This window comes from Clarias gariepinus, chromosome 19 (genome assembly GCF_024256425.1).
Source record: "Clarias gariepinus isolate MV-2021 ecotype Netherlands chromosome 19, CGAR_prim_01v2, whole genome shotgun sequence".
In the NCBI taxonomy this organism is placed as follows: domain Eukaryota; kingdom Metazoa; phylum Chordata; class Actinopteri; order Siluriformes; family Clariidae; genus Clarias; species Clarias gariepinus.
In genome coordinates this window covers 1,909,427-1,926,669 of record NC_071118.1, presented here as the reverse complement: position 1 = coordinate 1,926,669, position 17,243 = coordinate 1,909,427, and the positions used below count along the sequence as shown (strand labels likewise).

The 17,243-nt window shown below is 39.4% G+C and overlaps 1 protein-coding gene across 2 annotated transcripts; it reads right to left on the bottom strand.

The window, feature by feature from the left end:
- Positions 1–12,511: 12,511 nt before the first annotated feature.
- On the bottom strand, positions 12,512–16,733 carry znf346 (zinc finger protein 346). 2 transcript variants are annotated; one of them, XM_053477753.1, is made up of 7 exons: positions 16,629–16,733; positions 16,121–16,224; positions 15,687–15,782; positions 14,388–14,541; positions 14,055–14,273; positions 13,858–13,957; positions 12,512–12,962 (listed from the first exon to the last, which is right to left on the bottom strand). In XM_053477753.1, the coding sequence occupies exons 1-7, from the start codon at positions 16,684–16,686 to the stop codon at positions 12,818–12,820; spliced, it is 876 nt and encodes a 291-aa protein (XP_053333728.1). In that variant the 5' UTR covers positions 16,687–16,733; the 3' UTR covers positions 12,512–12,817. The 2 variants fall into 2 exon arrangements, with proteins under 2 accessions (XP_053333728.1, XP_053333729.1); XM_053477754.1 differs by having other exon boundaries at positions 14,067–14,273; positions 16,629–16,732.
- Positions 16,734–17,243: the final 510 nt, after the last annotated feature.

Here is a 17,243-nt window from a genome sequence, read left to right as displayed (position 1 = left end):
CTTCTCCTTCTTCTTCTCCGTCTTTTCCGTTTATTGAGCACGATCTAATTTAACAAACGCATCCTCGGCGTGTTGCTCTAGTAATGTGGACAGGACTTCCTCTTGAATTACTTGCAGTCAGTCTGTTTTTGCTGCCAAACGCCCTAGGAACACGGTCCATTAAAAACAGACGTCTGAACAGAACCCATTTCCATGCAAATGCATAAAAGCTCGGCTTGACACCATCACAATTCCGCTGTTTTTCGAAGTCTCTATTTAACCACAAGTAATTGGACGCTGGTTTAAACCTACACAGGCGCTGCCAAGTAGGATTTGTATGTGAATTTGCCATCATGTTAACCATTTTTCTTTGCAAAAAGGAAGCTTAGAAAAGAACTGCGCAGGTTCTCTATGGCTCGGTCATAAGAGCGCTGGTTACATCACTTAACAGTCACTTTGGGCAAACGCCGACATCCTTCCTGCCTATTTTAGCGCTGTCCAATTCCTCTTGGCCTTCCTATCACCCCTGGTAGAGGATATAATCTTCTTAAAAGCATTGCTGTAGGCTGAAGTTGGAGTTGTCCTGAGTCAGACGGTTGTCAGAGCGTGTCATGCCCAACTGGTTCAAAAAGCGTCCATCACAATGGCCATTGTGTTCAAACAGGAGAAGGCATTGATTTAAAGCTCCAGAGTGAAAGATGTCTTCCTTTAAGCCATCAACATCACAAGGTCAAAAGCACTGCTCGGGATAAGACACAGCAGGGGTGTGATGTGGAACAACGGAGACGTTTTGCACCTCAGTTACATCTCTGTGCACCGGTTCTCCAAAGAAATAAGGATCATTTCGGACACCATGGATATGACTGGTTCATTCAGACTTACTGCACTGTTATTATTAGAGGGATATGAGTATTCTGTGAGGTTCTTGAACTTTTTATGTCCAAAAAAAACAACAACAACAACAACTGCACAATGAAATCCACAGGGTCATTTCAGAAGAAATTTTTTTCACAATCCTGATCCAAGAATTAAAATATTAGGCTCATTATTTACATAAGTGCGGTGAGATTCTAGGTATTTAGGTCCAATTAGCATAAATACGAATCGTTGACGGTTAAAGAGTTTGTAGAAACAGATATAAGATTAAAGCTACTAATAATCTGCTGATCTTTAATGTAATGAGTGATATTATTATTATTATTATTATTATTATTATTTGAGGTTGAAGCCCACGTACATGTCTGTGTGTCTCTCTGTACAGCAGAACTCTCTGTCTGACTTATTAATGCAAAGAAATCACTTTCTGTAAGGTTGAGTATATTACGCTTTGTTTATACTAAGTTGTCCTTATTTGGTGCTCAGACAAATACACTCCCTGTTCGGTAATCGGAGAGTGAATCACAGATGAGAAATGGAAAAAGTAGATCAAAGGATAAAGATGAAGTTTTGTCTTAAAACCACTCCAGCGTGTTAAAATTCACTTATACCACTTCAGCGCTGTTATTTCAGCCAAAGTGAAAATATGAACTAATCCCAGTCAAAATATTCACTTTATCTTTTCTAATTAATATCTATTGGTGCAGGTGTTTGTTTACATTGAGACAGTAGCGCATTAGTAGATTATTATAAAGTAGATTATTAAATCCCACACATAACTGTTCATAACATCACTTTTACTCCACATTTAGATATCACATGAAGACAGACGGTTACGGAGACTGGTTACATAAAGATATAATTGAAAGAGAGAGTTCTGACCAATGCACGGACAAAACCTTTCCTTTATTTATATAAAGTAGATGGACAAAGTCAATTATATGTAGACTTTTTTGTCTTGTTTAAGGTTATAATTTTATTCATTTCAGATTACACTGCCTGGCCGAAAAAAAAAAATATATATATATATATATATATATAGGGAAGGGAAGGACATGAAGCGATGCTCCCATCATGCATAGTGTCCACTGTACAAGCCTCTGGAGACAGTGTTATGATCTGGGGTTGATCAGTTACTCAGGTCGAGACTCAGTAACGTTATGGGGCAATAAAATGAAGTCAGCTGACCACCTGAATGTACTGAACCACCAGTTAGTGGATTTGTCCTTCTTCCCTGGTGGCACGGACATATTCCATGAATCTTGAATAAATAATTGTTGTGTTTTAGGCTCATCACTTGTATTTACTGTTTATGATAATATTCTAGATATTACGTATATACTGTTTATATAGAGAGTTTTTTGTGTTCATTTTCATATCTGTTACTTAAGCATGTCACCTGACTACAGCACGTCCATAAACGCAACTCTTTCTGTGCTACTTCTTAGCTGTGACTGAGACTTCAGTGTGAGAGTAAAGGTCTTCGGTTAGGAGTCTATTGATTAAAAAGGTTTAAAGTTCACTTCGGTGTTCATAGATGTTTCCGGTAGAGCAAACACACCAATGTGACGATCGAAAGGCACTTAATACAGCTTTTTATTCCTGACAACAAATTATTTCTGAGTTGAAATCATTTATTTATTTATTATATATTATGTTAAGTTTTGGAGTAAATTCAAGAATGCAAGAAGGATTGTTTATAATAATAGTTAATGAACCACTGTATTAATTAGTGTGACTTATTCCCTCCCTCTGTTTCTGTTACCAAGAGCAGATGCTCAGAGATGCGATTACATTATTGGATCCACATCGCAGACCTTTATCCCAACCTTAAGGATCAAACAAGCGCTCTCTGCGTCTCCCGAATGTTATGCTGTTCTCTGCCAAGCTGAAGGTGGAGGTGTCGAATCTGGAGAACCACTCTCCTAGCTGTAGTACAAGAATCTACCACATCCCGCTAAACACCCTGAAAGAAGGGTATTGTCCCGGCTTCTCGCAGGACAGCTCTCTCTTTTTAGCCAGCCTGCTTTCATTAGCTTTTCGTGTACAGGCCGGTGCCACAGATCTGCTTCACATTCAACGGATCAAAGCGCAGGGAAAGGGCTCTGTAATGCAATAATGTGTGTCCACGGGGGAGCTGTTCTCTGGGAAAGTGCAATAGGTTAGAATATCACTGAGATTTGCCAGTGGACCGTAACTGTTCACCTGTTGTCTGGTCCGGCTGGGCATTTGCAGAAGCACTTCATCTCCACTTCCTCAAACACTTGTACGCTAGAAATGACATCCATATGGTGGTAGGGGAGGGGGGGGGGTGGTCTGGAGGACACTTTCTGTAAAAAAAAAAAAAAAAGGCACTTTCTTATAAGGGAAGCATGTAACTAACAATAATTAGATTGGGAATGAACATACACGACTAATTTCAGGATGTTTTTAGCTTATTAACTTAACCTATTATATTATAGACCCATATATATAACCTGTTAACTTAAAACAAGTGTTCTATGGTGGGGTCTCAAATTCCAAGACCATCTGGAAAATCTGGGATTTAAAAAAAAAACTTTACATCACTAAAATTAAAAATAGAAAAGAAAGAGAAGAAATGTGCAGCATTTTGCATATTCGCGTTTCTAGGATAAATTTATACAACATTCAGCGCAACTCCGTTGTACAAGAAGTTAAGATATTTAAAATAGGTTCTCATCTGTTGTTCACATGACACGCCCATGAATTTGCTCTTATATCGCAAAAATAAGTCTGCAAGCACAATTTTTCACCCAAGCTGTTGCTGAAAACTTAATATATAAAGGGAAAATAAAATACACTAGAAAATTACATATATAATATATTTATACATATATACATTTAACAAAAATATAAACGCAACACCTTTGTTTCTGCTCCGATTTTTTTTATGAGATGGACTTAAAGATCTAAAATTTATTCCAGATACACAATATTACCATTTCCATCCCACCTCACAGGTGTGCCACATCAAGATGCTGATCTGACATCATGAGTAGTGCACAGGTGTACCTTATACTGCCCACAATAAAAGGCTTCTGTGACCCTACACAGGATAAGTGGTAAAGATAATGAACGGATACTACTTGTTTTTGCAGCTGAAATTAAACCCATCCATTAACTATATGAACATAAATAATAACTGTAATAAACACGTATAAATCACTCACTCACTCATCGTCTAACTCGCTTTATCCTGTATTCAGGGTCACGGTGGACCTGGAGCCTAACACGGGAGACTTAGGGCACAAGGCGGGGTACACCCTGGACGGGAATCCATCACTGGGCATTTACATTTACATTTACGCATTTGGCAGACGCTCTTATCCAGAGCGACTTACATTATTATTATTATTTTTTGTTTTATTATACATCTGAGCAGTTGAGGGTTTAAACCTGGGATCTTCCAAACCGTAGTCCAATGCCTTAACCACTGAGCTACCCCTGGCCCTTATCGAACCCCAACCCTGGAGGTGCACGGTGACAGTGCTAACCACTAAACTGCTGTGCTGCCCCACATTATAACTTTCTGACAAAATTTATTGGTTAAATAAATAATAAAGAATTGACTTGCAAGGATTGACTTTATGCAAGAATCTGTGTGTCCAACAACACCAGAAATTCAATATCAAGACTACGTGAAGAGTACCAATGAGTTTATTTTGTCCATGAATTTATAACATTTCTATAATTGCGACTTTGACGTTTTCCACCAAATATAGAGAACGTCACAAATCCTTAAGATTATAGGCCCCAAGTTATGATGCACTGCTGTGGTTAAATAAATATATATATATATATATGTGATCAAATTAAGGTGTTTAGATTTATAAAAATTATTCTGAGTCCGTTTTTTTTCTCCCTCCGTACTCCACATGATCATGTGACAGGGTTCCTGACAGGTGCCTGTTCCAGCTGAACCGTTCACAGGTTGTAGCACTTGCCTCTACCATGCTGACTGCTGCGGATTATGTCCATAACATCTGTCAGGAGATTTAGAAGTAATCTGCAGGAATTTTCAGATTGCTAAGCGTTTTGATCTGGTGGGAGAACAGTAATCTGAACCCCACAGCCACCTGCAGCCATCCCCGGGTCTCAGGAAGTGGAGGGCACGAGACTTTTCTCTCAGGTCCCGGCGAGAGATCTAATCCCTGTTCAAGACTCAAGCAGATGTTTGCACTTGCAGGCCACTTTAATAGGAACACCAGCAAGTGACAGCAGTACAATAAAAATGTACTTGGTGATCTCAGCAGCGTGGCGTGCTTTAATGTTAAAGTCCGATGGATTGGTTTGGGTATTTCCAGAAATGTTGTTTTCCACAACGCACAACAAGATCACATCAGATTCTACCCCTAAAAAAAAACATTACCTTGTCTGAAAAACCGTGAGTTCCGCAGCAGAACATCTCTTGTAGTGGTGGTGGAGTTGCTGTAGTTCTTCAGGGAATGTCGTCTTGCCGTACCCATCCTCTAACAGGAAGTTTTATTCCTTATTAAAAGAGACTTAATTCCTAGAAAATTTACTATACGAGCTAACTACTGTACAAGAGTGTTCTCCAGGATTTATTTAGCAATGTTTTAATAATTTATGACAAGTTCTACATTAAGAAGGAATATCTGTAATATTATGACAAGAACAAGCTCCAACGGCCATCAGTCTTAGAGGTTTATACTGTATATTCTCAGCTAGCTTTTAGCATTGAACTAGTTTTTATCATCAGTTATTATGAGGCTGGCTTGCTATTCAGAGGCTGTTGTTGGGAACGCCAAATAGCCTAATCTGCAGGTCTTTAGACTGTGGGAGGAAAACCACCAAGCACAGGGAGAAGGGAATCAAACCTGGCCAGGAATCGAACCTGGACAAGGTGGCAGTGCTAGCCACTGTACCACTAACACCAACCCTAGGTTTCAGGCCCCAAATCACCCATACTTTTGTATGTTTGTTCCTTGCTCTCTGTTCTTTTGCAGTTCATCCACAAGGCGAAGTTGAAACTCAGCCACCAGCCAAACAAACATTTGACCTTCCCTTATCTCCGGCTCAGAATTTCACCCCGTGTTTGTTGGGCTACATCGGCCCTACTTCCGATCCAGGGTTATGAAACAGTGTTGCTGAAACAGCAACGAGCCGTGAACATTTGGCAGCGTGGAATCATCGGGGACGTTACGCTTTCGACATAATATGTTTGAGTTGAAGTTCGAGTTTGTTTTTAGAGGATAAACATTTCAAAAATATCGCAAAACCTCAAGTGGAGAATTTGCTCCTTTTGGAGACCAAATCACGGCTAGATCTGGCATATGCGAACAGCTGTATGGTTCCTTTGTCAGCCTTTTGCACAGCTAATGAGCCGCAGAAAAAGTCATTTTAGTGACAAACAGATTACCTGGAAACCCCAATAACTAAACACTTATTTGTACCACCCAGGGCAGGAATAATTTGCTTCTGGTGTAGTGTTTCCAAACACGTACTTGAGTTAACTCAGACATACAGTTTAATGATGTTCCCGAGAGAGTGAATTAATACCTCCAAAAAAACAAAAAACAAATACAGTATCCAGAGGCACTCATGCTAAATCAGGCTAGGAAAATCTGTCTCTCAGGCCTTTCATGTGGTCTGTTCTTGCCACCTGTGGCAGAGCCGCATTTGGTTCTCCCTATTTGGTTCATCACTTTCACTCGAACTTTGAGGCCCTGACCTCTAGACATCTTTATCTCAACCATCACAGATTCATCCTGCACAAAAATAAATGAACTGATTTGAAGATTTGATACAAAAGTGCAAAGAACCACAATTTCTGTTGTGGCTCAGAAAAGAATTTTAAAAAGCACCATAATTTTTTACACATGCGAAAGTATCATTTTACTAAACTATGCGCATGGATTAAAGGAAACTTGGGACCGAAATTGTATCTTGTGCACCAAAACATGCAAATGGTTTATTAAAACAAGCAAACTAATTAAATAAAATGTGACCTGACTAGTCCGGGTTCGATTCCCGGCCAGGCTCGATTCCCAGCTCTGTGTGCATGAAGTTTGCATGCTCTCCCCGTGCTTGGTGGGTTTCATCCGGGTACTACGGTTTCCTCCCACTGTCCAAAGACATGCAGATTAGGTTAATTGGCATCCCCAAAATTGCCCGTAGTGAGAGAATGAGTGTATGTATGTGTGCCCTATGATGGAATGGCCCCTGCCCAGGGTGTACCCTGCCTTGTGCCCCAAGCCTCCTGGGATAGGCTTCAGGTCCATGTGACCCTGAATACAGGATAAAGCTGCATAAAAGATGAGTGAGAAAGTGAGTGACCAGTTTGGGACTCCTCAAGTGGGGAAAAAATTAATAAATTACGATTAACAGTGCCACTGCTGGGGTTTTATTGACGACCAGGGTGCTTTAATATCAGCATTTAGCTCGTCTGTATTAATGAATCGGGTGTTTTTCATCTGCTCGTTGACAATACACCATAGATACTCTATGCAGTTCAGGTCAGGCGACTTGGCTGGCCAATCAAGCACAGTAATATTACAGTCACGGTCAGGAAACCTGTTAGTTGTTATTTTTAGCTCTGTGGGCAGGTGCTAAGTCCCACTGGAAAAGGAAATCAGCATCATTGTAAAGCTTTAAGCACTTTAACATAAAGTGCTCTAGACAGCTGCGTCGACCTTAGACTTAAAACACACACAGTGGACCAACACCAGGAGGCATCAGAAATCATCACCGCCTGTAAAGACTTCACACTGGACTTGGATTCTGTGCATCCCCCAACTTCCTCCAGACTCTGGGACCTTCATTTCCAAATGAAATGCAATGTTTACTTTTATCTGAAAAGAGGCCACTGGAAGAGCCACTGACCAACAGTGCATTTCCTTATCTCTTTAGTCCAGGGAAGACCATTCTGATATTGTCTCTGGCTCAGGAGAGGCTTGATATTAGAAATTCAGCAGTTCCAATTTTCTAAAGGGGGCTCTTGATGCACTGACTCCAGCCTCACTCCAATCCTTGTGGAGCTTTCACATGCCGTTGAATCGGCTCCGCTTGACAATCTGCGCTCATTCCTGTTAAATGTACACCTTTTTCTACCATGCCTTTCCCTTTTTAGTAAAACGAGCACTTCCAAGTAATGCAAATTATTTCGTAAAAAAAGCAAACAAATAAGAAACGAAGAATCTTGCAGGTTTTTATTCAGGGATTTTTAACAGATGAGACGGCGGGAATAGGACGTGGTAGTAAACTCTGTAAGATTTCTGTGTTTATCTACAACAGTTAGCTTTGTCACCTTGCGCCTCCAGGATCTGGGTTCGGTTCCCATTTTCTATTTAGCTAGCTATTCAGATTCTTCTTGTATGCTGTGTCACATTTCGAAGAATGTTGTCAGCTAGCATTAACTAAAATGTTTCTGTTTCTTTTCCGTTGTGAATTATATATAATTTTTTTTGTATTTGTACTTTAACTAAAATTCACAGCTAGGATCTTTCTTGCTTATTTAAATCGTAACAAGATTTTCACCCACTTTCGGAATCGAGAAAATCCCTGTAATTTGCCAGACTTCATTTAAAAGCTGAAGGGAATAAGCTTTGTTGATGGGGATAACCTAATGGCAGTGAATGTATCCCCTTTCCACCTTCATACACAGACTCCAGTGTGTACAGGAAGGAAAACATCATTTCCAACACGCATTACCCCCAGGGCCTGTCAGTTAGAAGTAAGTCATAATACAGAGAAGTGTATGGCTTGCTTTTGCAAAAAAAAAAAAACCCTGACCTGACCGTTAGGGTTAGAAAAATAATCGCTGAAATGGGATATGATGCTTAAGTGGGTCTAGATGTGATCTTTAAAAGCAAAAAGGTATCAGTTTAATATTATGATCTATCAGCGAACCTTTATCCGTATGTAAATACAGCCTGGTTGTATTGGAGTAAAGGTTGTACATGGTCCGTTCACCTCAACACCATGTCCAAGAAGTCTGTTTGTATAGCCAAGTCCTGGAAAAAACACAAGCTATGTGAGCATTTACAGCTGATAATTTGTCGAAAAAAAAAAATATATATATTTTGGTTAAATTTTTCAGTGTAAACATAACTTCAAGTAACAATCAAATGTATTCTAATATACAAAGTTCTACAAATGTATTAATAAAAAGCTCATTTTGAGATTTTTTTTCCCATAAAGTCACTTATGATAAAAGACTGGAATGTGTCAAAAGTATTCGTCACTTCATTTGTGTGTTAGAAGATTATTTTAGACTAGTCAAAAGTTCAACTTCATAAAAGTTTAGATCCTTTGCATTCTTCGATCGAGACATTTTTCAGAGACAAACTAAGAAAAGTGAAGAACGCATAGCGTAAACCTAAATGCTTATGGAAAAAGTAATGATGGTGTGTTTGGTTGGTTTGAACAGCACAGACGGAGTGTGTATGTGTGTATATGTGTGTCGGCTGTATATAGAGCAGGCCTGTTTATACATTGTGGCGCCTCACGCACTATGAACCAGGCCACCCTCCTCCCCTCCAGCTCCTCTCTCTGAGTAAATAGATCTTATCAATGAAAACAGTGAACCCTTCCTGTGCGTTTTTTATGAATGGACGTCTACCTGTGCCAAAAAAACAGGATTCATTCACCTTTACTGCTGAGAACGAACATACCATTCAGACTTAAACAGAAGGGGGGGCACGCGGAAGGGGTTGAATCCATTCCAGTGCAGCTTAAAAGTTTTCTACCAAAGTGGTTAAATGTGAGGTTTTATGGGAACATAATACACGCACGCACATTTTTAATAACTCTTGGAAAAGCTATAACATAGTTCTGGAGGACAAATTTCCGGTTCATGACTACACCCACAGGAGGAATAGATCAACAATCATCAATCAATATCTACCTCGAATGCCAACGGCACCATCTAGAGGACATAAGCTCATCCTTTGGTCGCTTTGGCACTCTTAAAGTTCAGGTTAAAGTATTAACCAACCCAAACCCCCCAAAAAGGACAAAACCTTTTTCTTTCTTTTTTTCTGAAAACAATTTACTAAACAGAAGACGTACGAACTGGTGATCACAATGTATTAAAAGAAAGAGACAGACAAACACAACCATGTCATGATAAAACAAAGCTGTCCATAACGGAAGGTAACAACGCAGCTTTTTAACAGTTCTATAGGTTGAAGGAATATCTGTAATCAAATTACAGTTTCTGTATAACGGATATCTCTTACAATAATTTCAGTTCTGCTAATGATACAAAGCCTTTCACATTGCTAGGAGTGTACGTGTGCGTGTGTCTGTTAATATCCTGAAGGTTAAACAACTAAAATGTTCCGGCATGCATGAACCTTGGCCCTTTGATTATATTTTTTAATTATGGTGTGTAAGTATAAAGGGTTAGTCCGCTGCAGTGGCATAACAAATGACTCATTAGCTTTTTCACCTGTTAGATTCAGCACAAAGTGTAAAATAACAAAATAAATAAAATAATGGAATATCATTATATGGACCATGTTTTTTGTCTTTTTTCCTAAATGAATCAAAGCTGCTTGATAGTTAACACAGACATGTTCACACATCCTTAGGAAGTTCAGACATACCTTTTTTTTTTTCTTTTTTAAAGATGTAGGGTAGTACAATAGATTTTATTACACTTATATTATAGATTAAAAAAAAAAAAAAAATCTGCAGACATAACCATTCCAGGCTGCAGAGAACTTCCGCCCAGGAATTTAACCCCGGAGGAAATTTTACTTGGCAATTCCCACAACATCGTAAACCGAAAGAGGAATTTTAATTACGCCTCTGGTATCCGTACGACCGCTTCACCACCTGACGAGGAGAACACTATTGAAATGTTGTGCTACATTTAATGTTAGTTATTAACCTTTATGAACACTTTGAAAGGATAAACGAACGTCCTTCAGAGAGAGTAACTGTTTAGATGCAAGATTACTGCCGTGACAGCATGAACACACATTCAGAATGTTCCTCAGTCAGTTAAACTTAAGACACACAGACACACATGATTATAGAACCATACTGATGACATTCATCTTAGAAAGGTCCCAATGGTTTAGTTAAATGTGTGAATGAAAAATTGTCATCGTGAACATTTACAGGATTTAAAGAAAAGCTCCTGCGCATACCCACACATAAAAAACAAAAAAATTAAAATCTTATGCAAATAAGCAAGCAAAACTCAAACTCTCAAGGTGCATTAGTCCGATCTTAAAATACGCTTCAAAACAGGAAGGACGATATTACAGAATAATAATAACCAAAAATAAACTATTTCAGACCTTTTGACCTTGAATCTAATTGGATCAAGTGACACCCAGACAATCATGGGCGTCTGAGAGAGCACGCAGGCGGGAAGTGGGTGGATAACACTTTCCTCAAAGTGTGTTGCACTGGTGTTGTGTAAGCAGTGTGCTGCAGCGCCCCCTGGTGCTTTTCGTAAGCAGCAACACTCATGCTAGAGATGTTAACAGGAATCTGGGAAAACAAACTATCATTTGAACCCTATAATTTACAAAATTTAACAGAAAGTAGAGGAAACAATATATGAAAGATCCCTTTTTAATTGCTCAGTCAAGTTACTCTGCAAACTTATTTAAATAAATTTTTTTTAATTCTGTTATCATTTTAATTAAAGGGGCATTACGTAGGGTTAGCTGATTTTCACACCAAGATTGGGCCCTTAACGGCCATGTAAGTGGCAGATCTCTCTTTCCTCTTCCTGTCCTGAAGCTCCACACACAGAATTTACAGCAGCTCAGTAGTAATGTGTCCAGAAAATGACTAACAGGAAGAGTGTTTAAAAACAAACACGCATTTCAAGACACAAATTTCAGGTCAAAAGCCAGTTCCCTAAACGTGTTTTATCTGCCATGTAATAGTTCGGTCCCATGCTCATAGCGTTAACCACCATTAAGAAGAATTGAGTATTGCACAAACGCTTTTCTAGGAAAAAGATGCCGTGGTAATGACCCCTGTATGCAGTGCCGGTCACAAGCCCGGATCAAAGAGGAGGGTTGCGTCAGGAAGAGCACCTGTGGGGCACCCAAAACCTGTGCCAAGTTGTGTGTAGATAGGGATGGTCAGCTGTGGCGACCCTTTAACTAAATTAACATTTTTCATCATTAATGATGAACTGTGCACATACAATTCTTTACGGCTTATACTATAATATAACTATTAGAGTTGTGCAGCAGCTTTTCCCCTTCAGGCATGATGGTTCCTGTAAAACCATATAAACCTGCGAATAAAAATGATTTACTTCCTCCCTTGCCCCTGCAATTCTGTTGTTTTTCCCTTTAAGTAGGAATGTCATCAGCAAAGTCCTGTACAAAACAGAATACAAACATATTTATTTAAAAAAATAATAATTAAAAGTTATCCAGTCAGCACAAACTTTAACTCAGCTTTGACCTAGGTCGTTAAAAAAAAAAAAAAATCTAAAATAAAATAAGAAAAGGCTATCTTCTGCCCTCCACTGGACAAATAAAGTAATGACTTCACAGTGACCATAAAAAAACAAAGATAAAGAAACGAAGGACTAAAAAGCTTAAGAGTCAACATGAACAATACATTATTATTTTTTTTATAATTTAGCTCTTAAACAACTCTTACAAGACCAAAAGTATAACAGTGGGGGTAAAAAAAAAATAAACAACCGGTTTTGACTCTCCAGGAATAATTTCAGTCATTACACAGCTCTGTGCAGCGGCTGAACTATTTATCTAACGTATTACTGTAAGATTATACTCTAATTTAAATATCCTTAGAACAACAAAACAGTACGGAGGTGCGGATGAGAGGCGTTCACTCATCTACCTCCGAGCAAGAACGATACACCATACAGAATAACGAGCGATGCTGGAGCAGGATCTGGTGTAGTGAAGGGAGACGTAGCCTTCGCCGGAACGGAAGCAGCTTGTCGGGAACGTACATCGAGGGCAGTCATGCCTTACAGACCTCCTGACTCATAGTCCTGCTTTAAACTGCCCCAGTCCTCCTGGACATGCTGCTGCTGGTTATAGCCATACAGATAGTCCGGCTGTTTTTTTCTCAAGGGGCTCACCATGGAGTTGCCGCCTTCCTTTAGTCGAACGCTGCAAAAAATAATAAAAGGGGGAAGAAATCAATAGACCTGGATATGATAAGTGACTGATGCATTAATATTATATTTCCCTCTAAAAAGTATGTTTTATGGCATGGTACCGATTTTAAAAGTTCACTCTTTTGTGCTAAACTTTTAATGGGGGAAAAAAAAGGTTCATTGTGTTCCAGATTTTTTTTTTGTTTGTTTGTTTTTTAGGAAAGTCGACAGTACGTTCCTTCTTTTCAGGATTGTAAAAAATTGTTGATCTGGCCACTGCTAAAGTTTCTAATATATTTTTAATAGTTGGATTTTTTTTTAGCCTTTAATGACGTCCTCCCTCATGCGTACCGTTTTAGACCATTTAATTAGAGAGCCCAAGTACAGCTACCAAATGCAAATCCACAACTTGAGATACTTGAGAACTTAACTGAGCTACTTGAGAACTAGGCCACAATTGGTCATAATGCAATATTATATTGAATTAAAGCTGAAAGCCTACACTTCAGTTGGATCTTGTTTCATTTGAATTCTATTGTGCTGGAAAGTTAGACATGTACAAAAAATAATTTAGCATATTATAAAACAAAAAATAAGATTAAAGACACGGGTAGTCTTTGACTTACAAATGAGTTCTGTTCCAGAAGCATTGTTCGTAAGTCTGATTTGTTCTTAAGTCTGACAAAGTAAGTCTTATATGCCTTTTGACATGAATATATAATGTAAAGCATACCAATCCACTTGACTAAATCTGTCCTATTTCCCAATACTGCTATCATGTGCCCAAAAACCATAACTGTGCCAAAGGAAATGAATCTCAAATGTGAAATGTAACGGTGTTGTCTCTTCGGCTTTAAATTGTGAGGGGAACCTTGGATGTCATTTTGTCTCAGAGCTGGTATACGTACTGGTTCTTGTGTTTGGCGCCGCTGATGTGAGCCTGGTACTGTTCCACTGAATTGAGCTCGATATTGCACATGGTACACGGATAGCCTTTTACTGTAGAGGCTGAAAAGGAAGGCATTAGCAAATCACTTCTGCTGTTTCTCAGATGTCATTTTTATTACTTAGGCATGCAATTGGGGCAAAATAATCACAAATCTACCTTCTTTCTCACCTGGTGTGGCAGAAGGCCCAAAGGTCTCCATGAGTTTCTGCTTGGTCAAATGTTTTTTGTGTTTCTTGCCACTGTAGTGTTGTTGAGCCATCAATGGGTTGTTGAAGGAAGCCTGACAAATGTTGCAAAAGCGGTTGGGGTCGTTAACAGCGGGGCCCACGGGTTGTATGTCTAACTTCTTCACTGGAACAACAGGCTGAGGTATGGCTAAGACAGAAACCAGAAGCACTTATAATGAACAACAAAGTGAAAACTTTCACCATTTTTACTAAAATACGAAGGGTAATTAACAAGTCCAATTAAAACAGGACACGTTCGTACCCGGTGGCTGCACCCCAAAGGTTTTTAATCTAAGATTCTTGGCGTGCACTTTGCCTTTGTAGTGAGATTGAGCCACCACTGCAGAGGAAAAGTTCATGTTGCATACGGTGCAAGCTTTGTATTTATCACCTTCATACTGCAGGACCTCACCACTCTGCAAGAAATGAGACATCATAAACTAAAAAAAAAAAAAAAAAAAAAAAACATACAAGTGACAACTTCAATCATCATTTAATGATAGCTCTCTTCTCCCCACTATTACACTGTTTTTTTTTTTTTTTTGTGCTCCGATCTCGGGTATGTGTGCCTAGTTACACCCTCCCATACAGCCTATATGCATTTACTTGGTTTGTGAGCCACCATTAAACACAAGAAAACTAGGAATTTATCTTTGACTTCTTCTTCTTTGTCTTTCGGCTGTTCCCTTTCAGGGGTCGCCACAGCGAATCATCTGCCTCCATATAACCCTATCCTCTGCATCCTCTTCTCTCACACTGCATCCATAAGTCTCCTCTTTGGTTTTCCACTAGACCTCCTGCCTGGCAGTTCAAACCTCAGCATCCTTCTACCGATATATTAACCATCTCTCCTCTGAACATGCCCAAACCACCTCAATCTGGTCTCTCTGACTTTATCTCCAAAACATCTAACTGGGGTTGTCCCTCTGATGAACTCATTCTTGATCCTATCCATCCTTGTCACTCCCAAGGAGAAGCTCAACATCTTCAGTTTTGCTACCTCCAACTCTGCCTCCTGACTTTTCTTCAGTGCCACCGTCTCTAAGCTCTAGAGCATCGCTGGTCTCACCACTGTCCTGTACACCTTTTCTTTCATTCTCGCTGATACTCTTATTTTATTTATTTATTTAAGGAATTTATCTTTGACACCATGGCTAATATATATGTATACTTCCTACTGTAAGAGACTGGCGCACATGCTACCCTCACACGGAAATTTTTAAGGAGACGGCACTGATGACGTTGTGTCTAAACAGCCTTCACTCTCGTTCTCAAGTTCGTGCTGTATCGCTCTACCATGTTTTTTTTAAGGATGGATCCCGAGCGCAGAACGGTTGTGTTCTCACTGATCAAAATGACGTGGGGGTCATGTGAAACGATCTTGGGGCCCTAATGTGAAAATGATCCTTAAGTGGCCCGAACCATGGCCCAGTATGGTTCCTGGCTTTTGTTGCAAAGAAATTTTACTTAACTGAGGTATGATTGCACAACAAGTAGAGAGATATGTAAAACTTACAGAACTTTGTGAGGAATAAAATGTAATAAACTGTCAATCGCTTACTTCAGCATCCTGTGAAGAGGGTTTGAATCTCTTGGCGAAGGGTTCGTCTTCGTGGGTGGCCATGTAACGCCGTACTTTGCTTGCATGCTTCTTGCTCTGGAAATATAAAGGACAAACTATCTATGGATCAACTGCATGATTTGAATACATAAAATCGATTCTATGAATTGAATCCATGAATCAGCTCCATAAGTTAAAAACATAAACCGTCTCCATTAATTGATACTTTTACAATAAGCAAAAAATAAGATAAAACAGTACACATATATAAACAACAACAAAAACTGTTCAATGAATCAAATCCATGAATCGAATCTGTGATTCGAATCTGTGAATCGACTCGCACGGTGCAGTAAAGAGGAATCTAGATCAAACTGATTCTCACACACACACACACACACTTGACTTGGATCCAAATTTAAAAACGAGGTTACCTGGTAATGTGCGAGCTTTTGTGACTCTGAAATGAGGACAGCGCTGCACACTCGACACTGCGACTCAGAGAACAGGTCGCCGTTCTCCTGGATGAGTCGGTTCACTAGAACACAAAAGTGACTTGTTGAAACGAATCAGTCTGAATGACATTTTTTTCCCTCAAATGAACGCAATTTATTCATTTCTTTCTTACACATTCTTTATTATAATCTAATGTTTAAGACTTAGGATAGAACAAAACGCTTTTTATTAACACTCGCAGGACCATTACGAACCATCCCCTTACCCATCCAGCGACCTTGTGGTGTCTCTCCAAAACTAGCCGAATGCTAACTGACTCAAATTCTGCACCTAGCTCAGCGGCTAAACAGGCTAGCTAGGTTTTACAGTAGCATTACCGTAAAACACATTTCCCTGTGCGCTGCATTTTATTGCATACGTCGCGTATTATTGTAAATTATATTGTGGGAAAGGATATATATATATTATGTGCATAAGAATATTTACCCTCCGCTGCCCCACAGGGTAAATAAGGAAAATCTCCATTCGGTCCTTGGGTCGCCATGTTTAATAAAGACGGTGCGCTGAACGTTATTTTCCCACCCGCATTCCGTCTAATCGGGCATCCTGCGCTGTGATTGGTTCATTCGCACAAGCCTTGCGCATGCGCATTTCGACAACCTGCACACTATTGACACCACAACCAGGTCATACCTTCATTCATTTTATGTTAAAATAAATATTGACAGTAATTACTGATAATTGGCAGTCTTTTTTTTCCTGGCTTATTAATAACTGGCCGAAATATTATTTCTCATGCTTTTTATGTAAAGTATATCCATCCATCCATCTGGTAACCTTTGTAATCCAACTAGGGACCATGGTGACCATTGTATTTATTCCCAATTTACGACCTCCTGTCAACATTTACACATGCATTCACACACTACGGGGAATTTGGGGACACCAATTAGCCTAATCTACATATAAACAGAGTAAAGCAGAGTACCAGGAGGAAAACCACTAAGAACATGCAAACTCTATGCACACAGACACAAAGGCTGGAACTGAACCCAAATTGTATCTTTTCAATCTGCTTGCCGCCTACATTCCGACTCGATC

Coding starts and splice junctions, on each gene's coding strand:
- znf346 (XM_053477753.1), bottom strand. CDS start 16,686: ATGGCGACCCAAGGACCGAATGGAGATTTTCCTTATTTACCCTGTGGG. Junction 16,225..16,628: donor ACCCTGTGGGGCAGCGGAGG/GTAAATATTCTT, acceptor TTTGTGTTCTAG/TGAACCGACTCATCCAGGAG. Junction 15,783..16,120: donor AAAAGCTCGCACATTACCAG/GTAACCTCGTTT, acceptor TTATATTTCCAG/AGCAAGAAGCATGCAAGCAA.